Here is a 17,394-nt window from a genome sequence, read left to right as displayed (position 1 = left end):
CAGAGAAAAAGAAATGCCCAACGGATTGAGGGGATTTTCAACATAGCCATAACTTGTCTTTTATACATGTAAATTAAGATGGTCTAATTTGTCCCAAAATATTCTAGCAATGTTTAATTTTAATTTCGATTTCCACATTACTCGAACTCTTTGTTGCGAACGATTTTGAAAAATAATATGAATATTTAAAGTTATACCATATCAAATTATTTTGATATCTTTTGACACTGTTCACCAACCTTGCGGATAAATATCACTCTTTGTTCAAAAAATTAATAATTAGACAGATTGAGAGTCGCTGTGAAATCTTTTACGAAAACTCTATGTTGGTCTGTATAGATTTGGGATGCTAGCTGTTTTTATACTTTGAAATTCAATCTATAATCAAAACGAGGCTGTAGCAGACTTGACTTCTGGTGTATCGTATTAGAAGTTAATTGTTTGTGTGATATTAGAATACTTGGTCTTAAAATGTGAATGTGTGAGCAATTAATCTTAGGTTTTGCATGCTTTTGTCGATTTCGCTCACTGAGTGTAGTGTGAGATTGCGACGGTGTATAATGGTTGATGATAGTATACATTAGGCGTGTCACCTAGATGAATGCAGGGTGAAGCAACGTTTGTTGACCGTTAGAACAATGTGGGTGTTCCAATGTATCCAGTATTTATTTCAATGTTTTTCTAATTAATATATAACATTTTCATATTTACTGTGTGTATTCTAGTCTTTTGTAAATAAAGTTTTTTGTCTAATAAGAAATTAAGTTAGGTTTATTCAAGGTACCTACAGCCACAGCTAAAGATCTCAACATATAACTTTCATTTCAGATGTTTCATTAAAACTGCATCGTAACTGAGTTCAAGATTTGTAGTAGGTCTGAGTGAGTTACGATTTAGATTCCTCGAATTTTTAGAGCCCAAAAAATTGTTATTCAGCTCAAATGGGTATCGAAATCATGTTAGAGACAGAAAAGAGGGCGAGTAAAAAAGTGCTGATCAGCTTTCATTAATATGCCGAGAAACAATTAAACTTTACTTCAACTCCCAAATCGCTAGGTGTGAATAGGATCCTTTACTTTTTGCTTGTAGTAATTGTTATAACTATGTATAAACAATATATGGTAAGAATAATCTAAAAGTAATAAACGAGTAAGTTAAAAAAATATTTTCAGCAGTGTGGAACATAGGCGGATAACTAGAGATATTGTATCTAGAGTTCTCTCGTCTTCCTTCAAGTTGGACTTGTATTGTTGCTTTTAAAGCTTTTGTTTAAAGAATGTATGCACTCTCTGTGGATATCTTGGAAATCCTTTAAAGGCTTAGAAAATAAATACAAAAGCGTTCCCGAGTACTAAAAAAACGCAAATAAAAACCATTGATTTTTTCATAAACAAATACGATATGTAATTCAAAACATTTTACATATATGTTACGAATCAAACGCAAAGCCGTTAAATATTTTTGTTTCTGATTTAATGGCTGAAGATTTTATTTCTAAACAAAAACAGTCATAAATATTAAAAATCTTTGGAAATATAAATGTATTTTTAATGAACCTTAAAATTATCAGACGTGTCACATTAATAAGTTTTTGCTTGTTCTTATTTTAATTGTTAAAGTATTTCATTGTAAAAATTTAGTGTGCAGAATTTATATTTTTAATTTGAAGTTAAAAATAATATTGTAGAGGTTAGAAACAGCAAAAGTTGGTATTAATTTGACAAAAGAAAAATGTTTCAGTATGCAATACAGAAACAATCAAAGTTAATACCAACATAAAAAGGATTTTGTGAAAGAAACACATGTATAAAGAGAAATGTGTGGCATTCAAAAAATCTTGACCAAGATCGACACCGTGACCAAGGCGAGCAGGATCAAAGCTGATGGCAGTGTACTGATGCTTGTGGCGCCATTTTTGTGCTCTTGAAAATAAAATAAAATAAACAATGTAAAAATGAATTAGCACTCTTAGTAAAATGTACGTTATTAATTAATATCAATATTAGACGGCGTGGCTTAGCGGTAGAGAGCTAGACTGCTCGAAACTCTCGAGTTCGAGACCTGGTTTAAGTCCCATCCAGCTGATGGATACCTAACTCTAGAGTCGTCGCGAGGCGGGATGGGGAGTGCGGACCGCACCGGGTGACACCGTGTAGTGAGGTGACACCAAGTAAAAAAATATTGCAAAAATATAGAAGATATATGCTTTTTGTCAAGGTAGTGAATGATTAATCAAAGTTAAAAAATCCACTTCACTTGTCCCATGGTCCAGCATTTTAGGTAATGTATCTTTCTTTGATAATTTTTATTAACATTCATATTACTGTTAGTATACTTGTAAAATATAATAATAGTTATCTAAAAGTATAACAGAATAGATAAACAGTTGTCCACTTAATTACTTTCGAGAAACAAATTTAAACTTCCTGTTTGAAGACTCTCGCACCGTTAAAGCTAGATTGATTATATCATAATCGTAGATCCGTATCAACTTTTGAGCGATTTCGGATAAACGAAAGGGGTACTTTTTCTTCTTTGAATTTTTTAAAAGCCTATAACTTGAGTACTATTTCAGATAGATAAATGAAATTTCACATGTAAGTGAATGATCTAATCCTCTACCTTCTATCAAACTTCGAGTAATTTCTGTAGACCGGAAGTAGTAATTTACGCTATTTCCGATTTCTCAAAAAAACGCATGTAAATTTATAAAGTACTAATAATATTCCGCACTATTAAGCATATTTTGTTTTGGCATTCGCTTGGTGCGCAATTCTTTTTTCTACGAGATTCTATTCTATTTTTAAAAAGTTTAAGTAATTAAAAATGGATTTAAAGTCTTGACTATATCCCGAGTTGCCACCCACAGTTGTTTTATATAAGAACGAGCCGACCCGCGGCATATCATACGCCGCTATTTAGTTGTTGTTTTTTCTACTTTTCAGTTATTCATAATTTGTGAATTCGACACTACCAACGCTGCCACTGAAAATATTTCTTTAAAACACTATAAGTAGCTCGTTAAGGACAATACCCCCCCTCCTTCCCCCCATCCGTTAAAGTAAACTCCCACTTAGTTACCCCCCCCCCCACGTTTAAAATCGTTTCAAACCAAATTATCTGCCCCTAATAGTCGTCACTAAACCCGGCTCTGTTTGTAAACATTTAGAGTGAACACAGCTCACCAGACCATGTAGGGGTGGGGCTGGTAGGGAGCGCGTTTACAGCTTGTTTTCTAGCGTCTCTCAGAAGAGAATTATATATATAGATAGATATTCGAGAAAGTTTAGGGGAAATCATTCCAGGTTCATTTATTATGAAAACATCCCACGGTGTATGTGAATTCTTTTCTGTTACTGAGTTTCAATAATTGATTCAGTATTGATATTTTAATAATGACCAGATTGGACATTTAAAGCTTTCCCTGGCTTACATACAGTGTTTCTTTCAAACTTTCTTCTCAGGGAGGGGGGGGGGGGGGGGTGGACGAATTTTTCCCGGGGAGGGAGACACTCGTAAACTGTATATTTTTCTACGAGCCGACACGCGTCGTCGTCACTAAACCCGGCTCTACGATTGTAAACATTTAGCGTGAACCACAGCTCACTAGACCAAGTAGGGGTGGTAGGGAGGGCGCTTACAGCTGGTGTTTTCGAGGGTCTCCAAGAAGAGAATTATATATATAGATAGATGTAAATTCCATTTCGTTCGGGGGACGGTAGATTTTCTTCGGATGCCTCAGCCACCCGTTTCCGATCTAACTAGACTGGCGACAGACAGAGGAAGCAAGTTAAATAAAAGATGTAAAAACGGACAATAAGATAAGAGCACTGTATACTTACTTTTGATGAGGTGAGTTACAGTAAATGCTGAAAAAAATGATGCATTTCATAATGGTTGATATTTGAATATAGTAATATACCTACTTTATCTCTTTCACGAGATATGACTTTACCAAGAATAATGATGCATGTCACTTTTTTACTTTCTCATATATACGAAGTATAGAGAAAGTATTGTAATCGTGCACAAAAATCACTTGAAATTTTAACAATTTTCACCGTATTACACCTCAGTCCTTCATCACATCCGAAGTATAGGGGACTTATTTTAATCGGGCAAAAATTATCAATCCAGATTTATCAAAATCAAGAGGTTTTACGCGTAATCCAGTCTGAAAAACTGGGCTTTGCAATTCTGTCCGTGTGTCTGTGTGTGTGTCTGTAAACACGATAACTTGAGTACCGTTACAGCAAGGTTGATGAAATTTCATATACAAGTATTTTATCAAAATCGTAGATCAACTTTTGAGTGATTTCCGATAACCGGAAGTGGTACTTTTTCTACTTTGAATTTTTCAAAAGCCTATAACTTGTGTACTATTTCAGATAGATAAATGAAATTTCACATGTAAGTATAAGATCTAATTCTCTACCTTCTGTTAAATTTGGAGTAATTTCCGTTTACGGGAAGTACTAATTTACGCTACTTCCGATTTCTCAAAAAACTACCGTAAATTTTTAAAGTACTTATAATATTGCGCACTATTATGCACTTTTTTTATTTTGCGTTCACTTGGTGTGCAATTCTTTTGTCTACGAGATTTTATTCTTTTTTTTAAACTTTAAGTATTTAAAATGGATTAAAAATCATGTCTATAGCCCGAGTTCCCATCCCCTGTTTTTTTACATAAGAATATATGAGAAAGTTTAGGGGAGATCACTCCCGGTTTATTATTAAATACAAAAGAAATATGTAATATATGCAGTGATATATTTAACTGCTGAATTATTTACCTTCAGATTTAGTCTAGGCCTGGATGACTTAGTACATGGGACTTACAGTCTTGTAGTGTTAGTTCACTGGGCTTATAGTTTTGTAAGTTTTATTCCAGGGGACTTATAGGCTTGCAGGCTTTAGTTCCGGTGGCTTATGTCTCATAGGGTTTAATTCAGTGGTCTTATGTCTCTTATGTTTTAGTCCCATTGTCAATGTCTTTGAAAGTTTGAGTACAGTGGATATATTGAAGGTACAGCCTACAGTTTGTGTTTATCAGTTAAGTAGGCATTCGGTTGATTAGATTGAAACAAATGAAGAAAATATAACTCACAGCACTTATGTCCATGCTTCTTCATCTGTGAATGCATGTGATCGGTTAATTGTTTCTCCATTTCTGCTGTAAAGTCGCAGTTTTGTTTGAATAAACAACCGACTAAATCTTGCATGTCACTATAAAATAGATTAGAAAAATTAGTTGTTATATTTAACAAATATATTATATGCATATATATATATATATATATATATATATATATATATATATATATATATATATATATATATATATATATATATATATATATATATATATATATATATATATATATATATATATATATATATATATATATATATATATATATATATATATTGTTGTATATATGTATGTCAGTGGTACTCTGGTCATTGCACTTACGCTGACTAGGCAGCAGTAGACGAAGACGTAAGCTTAAACATAGTCATAATTCAATGTTATTATATACCATTTGTATGTTAAACCTATTTCAATTGTTCAATACACTAACTTGCACATGATGTCTTGATTGGAGGCGTGGGTCACACCATTTTGCATGAATGTGATGTAGCATTGTGTTATTTTGGAAGCGCAGTCTATTTCAGCAACAAAACATTTATATTAAAAAATTATACAGGTATATATATATATATATATATATATATATATATATATATATATATATATATATATATATATATATATATATATATAAATAAATAAATAAATAAATAAATATATATATATATATATATATATATATATATATATATATATATATATATATATATATATATATAGTAGAATGCAGATCTAGTTCTGGTCAGTTTCTAGCTTGGCGCTTGGCGAACCTCGTTGCTTTTGTAACTTGGCTGGGTGTTTTGTATGTATTGTTTTATAATGATTGTATTGTTCGATGTTTTGTTTGTATGACATGTGTGTTTGGTGTGGGTATTAGATGGCGTTTTGATTGCCATATGGGATATGAAGATTGTCTGTGAGGTCAGAGCCCAGACTATCCGAGGCATCGAATGTACATAATATTCCATCGAATGTTGTGTTTTATTTGTTTACTGTTTGACTAGGATGTTTTCGATATGAAATAATGTTTACGTTTTTTACTATTGGTTCCATTTTTGTATGTAAATAAAACTATGAGCTTATTTTTTGTGTGTTTTTTTTTAATCTAGACAAAGGTTAGAGTTTAACCACCGTGGGTTTTACAACGGTTGCACTAACAGGACAGTTTATTCAGATAAGCCTAGGGAAGGTATATAGTATAGTTAGCCCCCCCCCCCCTTTAGCAGGGCTTATACGGTATTCTAGATTGCGCATGCTCGCGTGGTATTCAGTCAGCCAACCAATCGTACCGCTCGTACCAATCGTACAGCCTGAGCTAACCATCGTGAACCAATGAAATTCAAACAACGCTCGAAATTATTTTTATTGATTGAAATGTAGTTGATCATGGATAGAAAGGATGGGCGCGTGCAAATTTAGGTCAAGGTAAAAAGGAGGGGAGGGTTGATAGACATTGTACTCCAGAGAAAGACAAATCAATCTGAAAAATATACAAGCATCCTCTCTTTCACACACACAATACATGGACTCACTAGACTTATACACGATTCTTAAAACACTATATACAAATTAACATGTTTTTAAAATAAAGATGAAAAAGCTATTTTAATTTAGAAGTTATTTCACAAACAAATCACATACATAATTATAGTTTCAGGGGGTGGGGCTGTCTTAGAAATAGCTTGCCGTTTTTTGTAATGTAGGGTAACTTAAATAACGGATGTGATAAATATTGCATGCATCCTTTAAGTGTAATCTAATTTCAACATAAAGTTGAAAAATGTTTTATCGATTATAATGTTTTATGTGGGGGAGGGGGCGGATAATATGGTGGTTAGATTATTTCTGTTTAATTTTTTGTAGTTGTTTTTATTACACAATACGATCGCCAACAAAGGTACAGAAGGGGAAACAGAAAAAAATAACAGTCACCAAACTAAAACGTGTCCCTGCAATCGGTCACATAACACTTAAGCCTTGCCACTATAACTAATGCTAATATGGCTTGTAAGTAGGGCACAGACTTCTCGTGGTCGTACTTGCCAGATAGCATTTTTAAACCAGATATCCATATTATAATAAAAAGGTAAAAAAAAATAACACAAAAATACTAGTTTTACAATATGTTGGCTAACTTAAAGGCTAGGTTTATTTCTGTTTTTTTTAGTTCGTAATTATTATATCGAATCCCTATCAATTTGTCCTGAATAAATTCAATATTAATATATTTTAAGCCTAAGGTAATTAATTTGATTCTATTATTAATGTTTTATAAATATGTTGCATTTTGGCTATACTTGGTATGGTGTTGTTTTTTTTTAATGCTCTAAGAAATATTACGCTTAAGTTTTATAACATTAATTATAGATTGGTAATATAATCAATTTTGTTGCTGCCCTATACTCCACAGGGAGTGATGAGGATTAAGAAGAAGAAGAAGAATATAATCAATAAGCTTCCTTTTGTGTAGTGTGACTATCAGAACACCTAACAAAGCACACAATTTATGTTAGATTAAAGTGGACATCTGGGTAATTCAAACGCTTTGACTTTGCACAACAGCTGTTCGAGATTTGACTTTAAATTGTTTTTAGGTCTATAATAATCTATTAAGTGTTTTTTAAAAACACTAAAATAAGGCATCCCTATAATACTATTTGCTGGAGAAACAATATTTGGTGATCTACTCTCTCTCTACATATATATATATATATATATATATATATATATATATATATATATATATATATATATATATATATATATATATATATATATATATATATATATATATATATATATACGCGTCTTGGCGTTATTCTTTACTTTTGCTTTGGCAAACTTTAATGGTCAAAAAGAAAATATACAAGTTTTTCTTGACAGTGGCGTAGCGAGGTCGGGTGTCACCCGGTGCGGCACTTAATGGTGTCACCCCCTCCCCCAGAGGCGTAGCGACTCTTCCCGGGGAAAAACTTTCAATTTTCGATTTGCACCCCCGCTCAAACTTTCGATTTGCACCCCCATCCCCCTCAAATTTTTCTCTATATATTATACTATGTTTTGCCTTGGTGTCACCCCCCCTAAATGGTGTCACCCGGTGAGGTCCGCACCCCTCTCGCTACGCCTCTGTTGCTTGATACTCAATACTTATTGTTTTGATAAATGCCTACATCATTTTAAGAGAAAAAATAGCCCTTATAGCAGGTAACAAAACACTTTTTGGAACACTAATAGCATATCGATTTTTAAAAAAAATCATCATCGTTTCAATGATTAAGTATTGTTTATCTTATTCTCTAAATTTGCAAATGTAAAGATCAGTGTTTCTTCCAGACTTTTTTCTCCGGGGGGGGGGCACTTGAAATTTTCGGGGGGGGGGTAGACTTTCTCCAGGGGGGGGGGGCGGACACTGTTAAAAGTATATATTTTCTATATAAATTATATAAATTACATTTCGTTCGTGGGGGGGGGGGGGGCGGGCGGTAAATAATTTTCGGGGGCCAAAGCCCCCCCCCCCCCCCCAAGAGATGCCTGGAAGAAACTCTGGTAAAGATAATATGGTCAGCCTTATGTTCACCTCTACTTTTCTCAGTTGTTACTCATCAGAGCTCCGGGAACGGTAACTGAATTAAAAAATAGACTGCTTTTCATATTGTTAGACGCGCGCCCTACCTCTCGACAAGTCAGTTCCAGTTGCAGGTTTTACATCATTTTGAAGGTGTACAACTCCCCCCTGTCATTGAAACTATGTTGCGAATAGTAATTTTTTTTATTTAATTAAATCAACTTTTTAACATTTATAAAGTACCAAACTTTATGAGAACCAATTAGGTTAAGCGTACCTCCTGAAGTTAGCCCAATAGTCACCAGCAAGACAAAAGCGGTAAGACACAAGTGTTTCATGGCCGCCATTTTTAATTTAAAGATCTGTATGTGAATATTGTAGGCCTATGATTTAAAGAAAACATATAAGCCTATGATTTAAAGAAAAAATATATCATAAAACACACATAATCTTTACTGAGGGGTCGTCCATAAATGACGTCACACTCGTAAGGGGAGGGGGGTCCGTAATTTTGTGACGGCGTGTTATGTGGGGGAGCGGTGGGGGGGGGGGGGGGAGTTCAGATGGTGGGACGTCACATTTTTGCTTTAACAAAAAGTAATGTTGGAAAACGAATTTTAGCCGTTATTTCGCGTTTTAGAAAACTGTATTAATAAATTGTAATAGGAATTGATTAAAATACTCTATATAGACAGAGTTCAGACAAGATTTTGGAAAAATATCGATGTTTTAAGAAAAATTTAACTGAAATTTTGAGTGGTGGGTTGTAGCCTTAGGTGTGACGTCATTTTAGGGAGGGGGTCTGGCTTTTTATGACGATGTGTGACAGAGGGAAGCGGGGAGGGGGAGGTAAAAATCGTGCAAAAAAGCGTGACGTCATTTATGGATGACACCTTAACATCATCTGTTTGTATTTGGTTGCTGTTTTTTAAAAGAATTCTCTTTCGTTCTTAATTCTAATGTTGGAAGGGATTTCCTCTAACACACTAACGTGTCAACGTATTATGCGCCATATGGCGCCGTTGACTCCGATTACAGTCTGCTTTTCTTTTGTTTTATTTTTGGAGTTATCTCACGTAGAAGAGTTGCTGTTCCCATTTGTCAAGCCTCATTTGTCAGAGGTTTCGAACTCGAGACTTTTCGGTTAAGTAACAATGTGCTTTACCGACTCGACCACGCCGACTCCTACATCAATTAAATAACTCTACTAAGCTGATGTAATAATAATAATATAACTAACTTACACAATCTAAGGCTTAATATAGATAACACAAAATTGTATTTCCTAGGATTTGAAAATGTTTTTTTTTAAAATCATTTTCAAATACTTAAAGGAAATTGTATTCTTTTTTACAAGGTTTATAAGCCTGTCCGATTATTATTACTTAATTGACTTTAAACAATAAGAGTTGATTTAAGTTTCACAGCTCCAATAATCTACAGTTTTAATGCTTTAAACTTATGGCTGAAAAACAAAAAATACTCAACGGCTATTAAGGAGTAAATATAAAAAAAACCTTACCACTTGAGCTTTGACAAGACAAACAAGTGAGACGCAATCAGTCACCTTGTGAAGTGAATGGGCCTCTCTTTGCGCATGCTCGCGTCACATTAATTGAATACGAAACTGCGGCCTGCGCAAGCGTTTGTAATAACAACAGGCTAAACCACTCTAAGTCTTTACCCCATGAGGGGGGGGGGGGGAGAGGAGGTTAGTAGAATCACATAAAGCTGATTTCCCCCCCCCCCTACAATAAAAATAACACGTAATATCACAAACACAATTAATCTTTAAGGCTGTATACAATTGTTAAAATCCAAAATAGTGGATAATGCAATTAATACATGGTGGAATCAAAAGAACACAAGACGAAACCAGTGTGCTTAACTATCGAGAGTTACAGCCTATATGGTAGAAGATCTATTTTTGCCGGCGATTACCACTTGTTTTTTTTGTTCAGTCTCTATTTAAGCAACGGAATAAAGGTGTCAACATTTTTATTATCATTCTAATGTATAAGATGCGTGTATCAGATTTAAATAATATATTTTAAAATAAAATGTATTTTGTAAAAAAAAATGGTACATTAAGAATAAAATATATATATTTTTTTAAATATAAATATAAAATTATTTTTGTTTTTCGTTTTAACTTCTTTAAGACCGTAACGACGCTCCCAGAGTTCGATAAAATTTTCTCGATTTAATTCTTTGTTTTTTGGAATCCAAGTTTTTAATTGTAAATCTAGGTCATGAGAACGCTAGAACGGCTATTGTTTGTCGTATTTACTTCTTGTAGTTTTCTCGTTAGATTGATTTTGTATTTTATACAATTTTTTTCTAAAACAACTCGCAAAACGACATTTTTTAACACTGCGGAATGCCGTTCAGCGGCCGCGTCTAAACGTTTACGTCGCCATATTATAACATTAACCAAAATTAAAGTACTTAAACTAAGACTAATCCGATCCAGGATTTTTGAAGAAAAATGGAAGGTACTTTCGTTTTCTATGAATAAGAACTAATGAAAAGTAATTTTTTTTTTAATTTTCCCGACAGAAGGGTAATTTTTGCACGAACAAATCAACTCTATATTTTTTCTTCTTTATAACCAAGCAATTATCTTTCTTCAATAAATAATTAATGCCTTAAAACTTATATCAGTATGTAGGGTATTTAATTACTATTAATTTTTATCTATAGTGTGTGGGGTTTAAATTTACGGGTAAAAAGATATGGGTGGTTTATCCGCAGGGGTAGTGAAAAAAAAATGAGTTAAAAAAAAATTCCTGTAAAACATGAAAATAATTACGAGCTTAAAGAGTTCATAATTAATTAAACAGCAGGATCAAATACAACAGCTATTTATTAAAATGCCGACACACTACTTTAAACGAAAGTATGTTACAACACTGCTTCAATATGTTTGTATAAAATATATTCTTACTTAATGCTACATAAAAACATTCTATATAAATTTTGTATCTTCTGCGTGAAAGCACTTGTTAATTTTTATTGTGCCCTGTCCGTCTAAAATTAACGAATGCAAGGGAGGTTACATTTAATACATCTGGCAAAATTTAAATAGTTTGAAACTTTGCTCTCCCCTAGTAAATTTTAAATTGCAAAATCGAATAACGGAAGAGTGGTCATCCGTTAACCATTGCAAAAATATTGTATGTATTGAGCTGACATTTTTATATACAGAGAAAAAGAAATGCCCAAAGGATTGAGGGGATTTTCAACATAGCCATAACTTGTCTTTTATACATGTAAATTAAGTTGGTCTAATTTGTCCAAAAATATTCTAGCAATGTTTAATTATAACTTCGATTTCCCCATTATTCGAACTCTTCGTTGTGAACGATTTTGAAAAATAATATGAATATTTCAAGTTATACGATATTAATCTATTTTAATATATTTTGACACTGTTCGCCAATCTTGCGTATGAATATCATTCTTTGTTCAAACATTTAATAATTAGATTGAGAGTCGCTGTGAAAACTTTTCCAAAAACTCAATGTTGGTCTCTATAGATTGTCGGTATAGAATTGCGGGATGCTAGTTATTTGTATACTTTGAAATACAATCTATAATCGAAACGAGGCTGTAGCAGACTTGACTTTTGGTGTATCGTATTAGAAGTGAATTGTTTGCATGATAGTAGAATACCTGGCAGTGGCGGAACTAGAAAAAAAGGGCCACCCCGCAAAAAGATATTTTTGGGCCCCATATATATATATATATATATATATATATATATATATATATATATATATATATATATATATATATATATATATATATATATATATATATATATATATATATATATATATATATATATATATATATATATATATATATATATAATACTCAATGCGGGCTTGTTTGAAATTTGAATTATTTTTTTTTTAAATTAAAACATGTTACAACAGCACATTATTTGTTTGAGTGCTATTAATCTGTTTTGAAATTCTCTGTTTTAATGGCTGGCATAATGGTTCTTAAAAATTGTGTCGGTCAAAAGAATATGAAGTGTTAAAGCTTTGTATTTGTAATGGTTTCTCGCCTTATGTTTATTTTTATGTTTTTTTTTTGTATTTATATTATTAGTTTTAAATACATTTCCTGTTTATGCTATACCATTCTTTATTATGTATTTTAAAAAATAATAATAATTAAGAAAAGTAATTGCTTTTTAATTTGTTTAGTACAAATCTATTAAAAGTTTCTTAAGAACACACATATTTGGCAATTTAAAAAAGGGAAATAAGTCATGGAAGTGGTTTGAACTCATTTAGCATTTATATTTTTATTCCTTTACGAAACAGCGTGTGTTGGCTACTGTAGAACATCACTACTGTAGTAGATCTGTTTTTATTTTTACAAGAAAATAATTTTTTTAACTATAAAATTTTTTATTACGGTCGGCTTTGGGCCCCTAAACGCCCTGCCCCCCCCCCCTCCCCCGCATTGCGGGGTCTGGCGGCACTGTAGTTCCGCCCCTGAACTGAGTAATTTAGTCTACTTCATTGCACTATATAACCATTCTGAGAGAACAAAACATTTTGAATTTAAACATATATCATATACATGCGGGTCAAAAATATATAAAGACGTTAGCTTGATTCGCGAATGGTTTCTCGCGTTATGTTTATTTTTTTTCATTTTTGGCTTTTATAATATCAATTTTGAAAACATTGATTTTTATAGCTAGATTATTGTATAGTACGTCTTATTTAAATAACAATTCAGAGAATCAATTGCTTTTTAATATAGATTGTACAAAACTATTTAAATGAGCTTCGTGGGCATCCCTATTTTAAAGAAGGGCAGTAAGTCATGGAAGTAGTGTGAATGTGTACCTACCTTTCAAACTATAGCTTTTGTAGATTTTAAAATATTTTTCTACGCAACAATCTCTGCTATAGTAGACCTGTTTTTTTTTTTTTTTTTTTACAAAACCACTTTCAAGATGCATGAAAAACATAATTTCTGAAAAAAAATTCATTGTTTTTTGGTCGAAACTGGGCCCCTAAACGTCCTGGGCCCCCCCGCATTGCGGGGTCTGGCGGTATGGTAGTTCCGCCCCTGATACCTGGCCATTAGATATGAATGTGTGAGCGATTAATGTTAGGTTTTGCATGCTTTTTGTCGATTTCACAGATTGTAGTGTGAGAATGGTGGATGACAGAATGTGTTAGGGTGTCACTTAGACGAATGTAGTGGCAAGCTACGTTTGTTGACTCTAAGAACGGGTGTGATTGTTTCTATATATCCAGTATTTATTCCAGTGTATTTCTAATTAGTATTGTATTTTTGTAATGAAGGATTAATTTAAGCATTTATTTTTATCATAGACATATGCATATGTACTGCGTGTATTCTAGTCTTTTGTAAATAAAGTTATTTGTCAAGTAAGAAAATATGTCACGTTTATTCAAAGTGCATACAACCTCAGCTGAATATCGCAACATATAAGCTTTGTTTCAGATGTTTCATTAAAAATGCAACGTGACAACGTTAAAGATTTGTAGTTTTAGAGCCCACAAATTTGTTATTCAGCTCTAAAGGGAAAGTAGAAGCAGCTGGGCAAAGCGCTGGCCAGCTTTCATTCATATGCCGAGAAACATTTAAACTCTACTTCGCCTCCCCAATCGCTAGGTCGGAAGAGGATCCTTTACTTTTTGTTTGTACTAATTGTTATAACTTTGTATAAACTCGTATATTGTAAGCATAATATAATAGTATCTAGCCATCGGTACCCGTTTCACGTGAATTATAGGCCTATATATTTTAAAACGTTGTACTTGTTTGAGAAAAATAATTTATGAAATAGTTATTGGTCAAAACGCCAAGTGCTTTACTTCACGCTCAACGATAATAGTGACAAAGCAAAGAAATAACTAATTAGCTAAAAATCCGACACATTTTGCATAACACAGGCACACCCTGATTAAGTGACTTAAATGATTCCGTTAAAATCTCGACTATTCAGTGGTATTTTTCTTGTCGTAAAGTGATTTATTTTTATTAGGTTTTTATGTATAGATATATAGATTTAATTAAAATAGTTCATTTCTACATCGGTAACCATATTAAATACACTCGCTGATTAAGAGACTTAAAATTAAGAGACTTAAAAACCCGGCTGTTCAATGGTAGTTGAGTTGTTTTTGTCTTTTAAAACACCTATTTCGGCTGAGCATGGGTCTGACCACACTATCTCTTCATATGCTAAAAAGACAGAAACAGGTAAACTCTACTTCACATGCGACGTGTCCCGCCAAGTCCCGATAGGCAACTTTATTATCAACATATTAAAGTATTTTAATACATGTTGATACTTAAATAATTCCTGAATCGGAAAATTCCACTATGCAATCTAGTCTGTCTGTGTGTATGTATGTTTTTGTGTGACTGTATGTTATACAAACACGAAAGCTCGGATAAAGTTTTATTATAGGTAGAAAAAATATCATCGACATAATATGAATATTTGTACTATTAATAATAGTACGTATTAATATACTTCTCTACAAATAGTACTTTTCATTTAATGTATAAATAGACATATATTATGACGATAAGTTTAATTAATGTGCTTCATCTATATAATCAGGAAATATGGATCATGTTCCTAGCCTGCATCCAACATATTATGTTTTAGGTTTGGAATCACGACAGGCCCTACCCACCATACATCTCTTACCAAATTATTATTTAACCCTTGTCTCAGGTAGCACAATAACCAGACGTTACCTTAACACAACCGAGGTACCTGACGTCACAGACGATGGCTGGACTAACACCAAAGATGCTGGATATTATGAGTGAGTGGAGGCTATTTTTATCTATTGTTAAAGTGGGTACCTGACTCGTCTCTGTTGAGTACCTTACTGATCTATTGTGGGTACCTGACTGGTCTCTGATGGGTACCTTACTGATCTATTGTGGGAACCTGACTCGTCTCTGGTGGGTACCTTACTGATCTATTGTGGGTACCTGACTAGTCTCTGGTGGGTACCTTACTGATCTCTTGTGGGTACCTGACTCGTCTCTGGTGGGTACCTTACTGATCTATTGTGGGAACCTGACTCGTCTCTGGTGGGTACCTTACTGATCTATTGTGGGTACCTGACTAGTCTCTGGTGGGTACCTTACTGATCTCTTGTGGGTACCTGACTCGTCTCTGGTGGGTACCTTACTGATCTATTGTGGGTACCTGACTAGTCTCTAGTTGGTACCTTACTGATTTCTTGTGGGTACCTGACTCGTCTCTGATGGGTACCTTACTAATCTCTTGTGGGTACCTGACTCGTCTCTGGTGGGTACCTTACTGATCTATTGTGGGTACCTGACTGTCTCTGATGGGTACCTTACTGATCTATTGTGGGTACCTGACTAGTCTCTGATGGGTACCTTACTGATCTATTGTGGGTACCTGACTGGTCTCTGATGGGTACCTTAGTGATCTATTGTGGGTACCTGACTCGTCTCTGTTGGTTTCCTGACTAGAATTTAGGAAGCCTCTAACTTCTAATCAGGAATCTGCTGACCTTACAATCTTTCATTTAATGCTATCAGAAAAACAACTGTATACTTCTGTCCCTTCAACCGCCAGATTCAATAGGAACAGTTTCCTACAATGTAGGCGTAGAGATTTTAATTCAAATTATTCCCAAAATGTTTCAGTAAACAACCCTGGCATGAGATATTTTAAAATATGTTAACCATAAACGAAAACAATACAACAACGAATAAAGAAATCGTATTCAGCCATGGTGTCGCAAAAACTCTGAAAATGTGTTATTCTTAAAATGTATCAATACCCCCCCCCCCCCCCCCACCCCCGTCCTCACCGCTTGCCTCTTACCAAATAAATCCATATTGACTCCCACCAAAACTTAAATAAATTAATTATATAATTATTATTTTCCATTTTATTTAGCGAAAACGGGAACCTATACGTCATCGGACGTTAGTCTGATGTTATCGTTAGCGGAACCCTTAACATCTACCCACAGTGGATTGAAGAGAGAGTACAGAAATGTCCACGGGCTGAGACTGTGGTCATCGATATGTGGTTCCCGATATGTAATATCGTGTTATTATCGGGTTTGTACATTATATATTATGTGCAGTGAAAACAATGTTGTTTTGAGTAACGTATATATTTACTTGTTTTTATATATATATATATATATATATATATATATATATATATATATATATATATATATATATATATATATATATATATATATATATATATATATATATATATATATATATATATATATATGCATTTATTCTGTTTTCAGGACTGCCCCACCCAGAGGCCACACAAGAGTTATGTGTTTGTGTCAAAGAACGCGACGCAACATTAACTTATGCCGAGCTGAAAGATTTCTGTCAAGCGATGTTTCTTGACGGAGCACTGAACTTCGCCTGTGTCCCTGACAAGTTTGTCATCATGGATAGCTTCCCCTTGCTCCCTTCAGGTAAAGTCAACAGGAAAGAAGTCCAGAAACTGGCGACGGAATATTTTAAAACCAAGTCCATTTAAAATACATGTTTTTAATTTGACTAATATGATACAACTAAACTTATATCTTATAATATATTTTTATTGTAGTCGAGGCACATTAATTAAAATTCTATCTGA

At 33.4% G+C, this 17,394-nt stretch overlaps 1 protein-coding gene across 2 annotated transcripts; it reads right to left on the bottom strand.

The window, feature by feature from the left end:
* Positions 1–1,456: 1,456 nt before the first annotated feature.
* Positions 1,457–10,353, bottom strand: LOC131946625 (uncharacterized). Of its 2 annotated transcripts, none has more exons than XM_059307586.1 (6): positions 10,243–10,353; positions 8,998–9,103; positions 5,586–5,670; positions 5,111–5,229; positions 3,843–3,869; positions 1,457–1,922 (listed from the first exon to the last, which is right to left on the bottom strand). In XM_059307586.1, the coding sequence occupies exons 2-6, from the start codon at positions 9,065–9,067 to the stop codon at positions 1,828–1,830; spliced, it is 396 nt and encodes a 131-aa protein (XP_059163569.1). In that variant the 5' UTR covers positions 9,068–9,103; positions 10,243–10,353; the 3' UTR covers positions 1,457–1,827. The 2 variants fall into 2 exon arrangements, with proteins under 2 accessions (XP_059163569.1, XP_059163632.1); XM_059307649.1 differs by having other exon boundaries at positions 8,998–9,082; positions 10,243–10,334.
* Between the last annotated feature and the right edge of the window lie 7,041 nt (positions 10,354–17,394).

Source organism: Physella acuta, unplaced genomic scaffold (genome assembly GCF_028476545.2).
Source record: "Physella acuta isolate Inbredline_101_S28 unplaced genomic scaffold, ASM2847654v3 ptg000007l, whole genome shotgun sequence".
Taxonomy (NCBI): domain Eukaryota; kingdom Metazoa; phylum Mollusca; class Gastropoda; family Physidae; genus Physella; species Physella acuta.
This window is presented reverse-complemented; position numbering and strand designations above follow the sequence as displayed.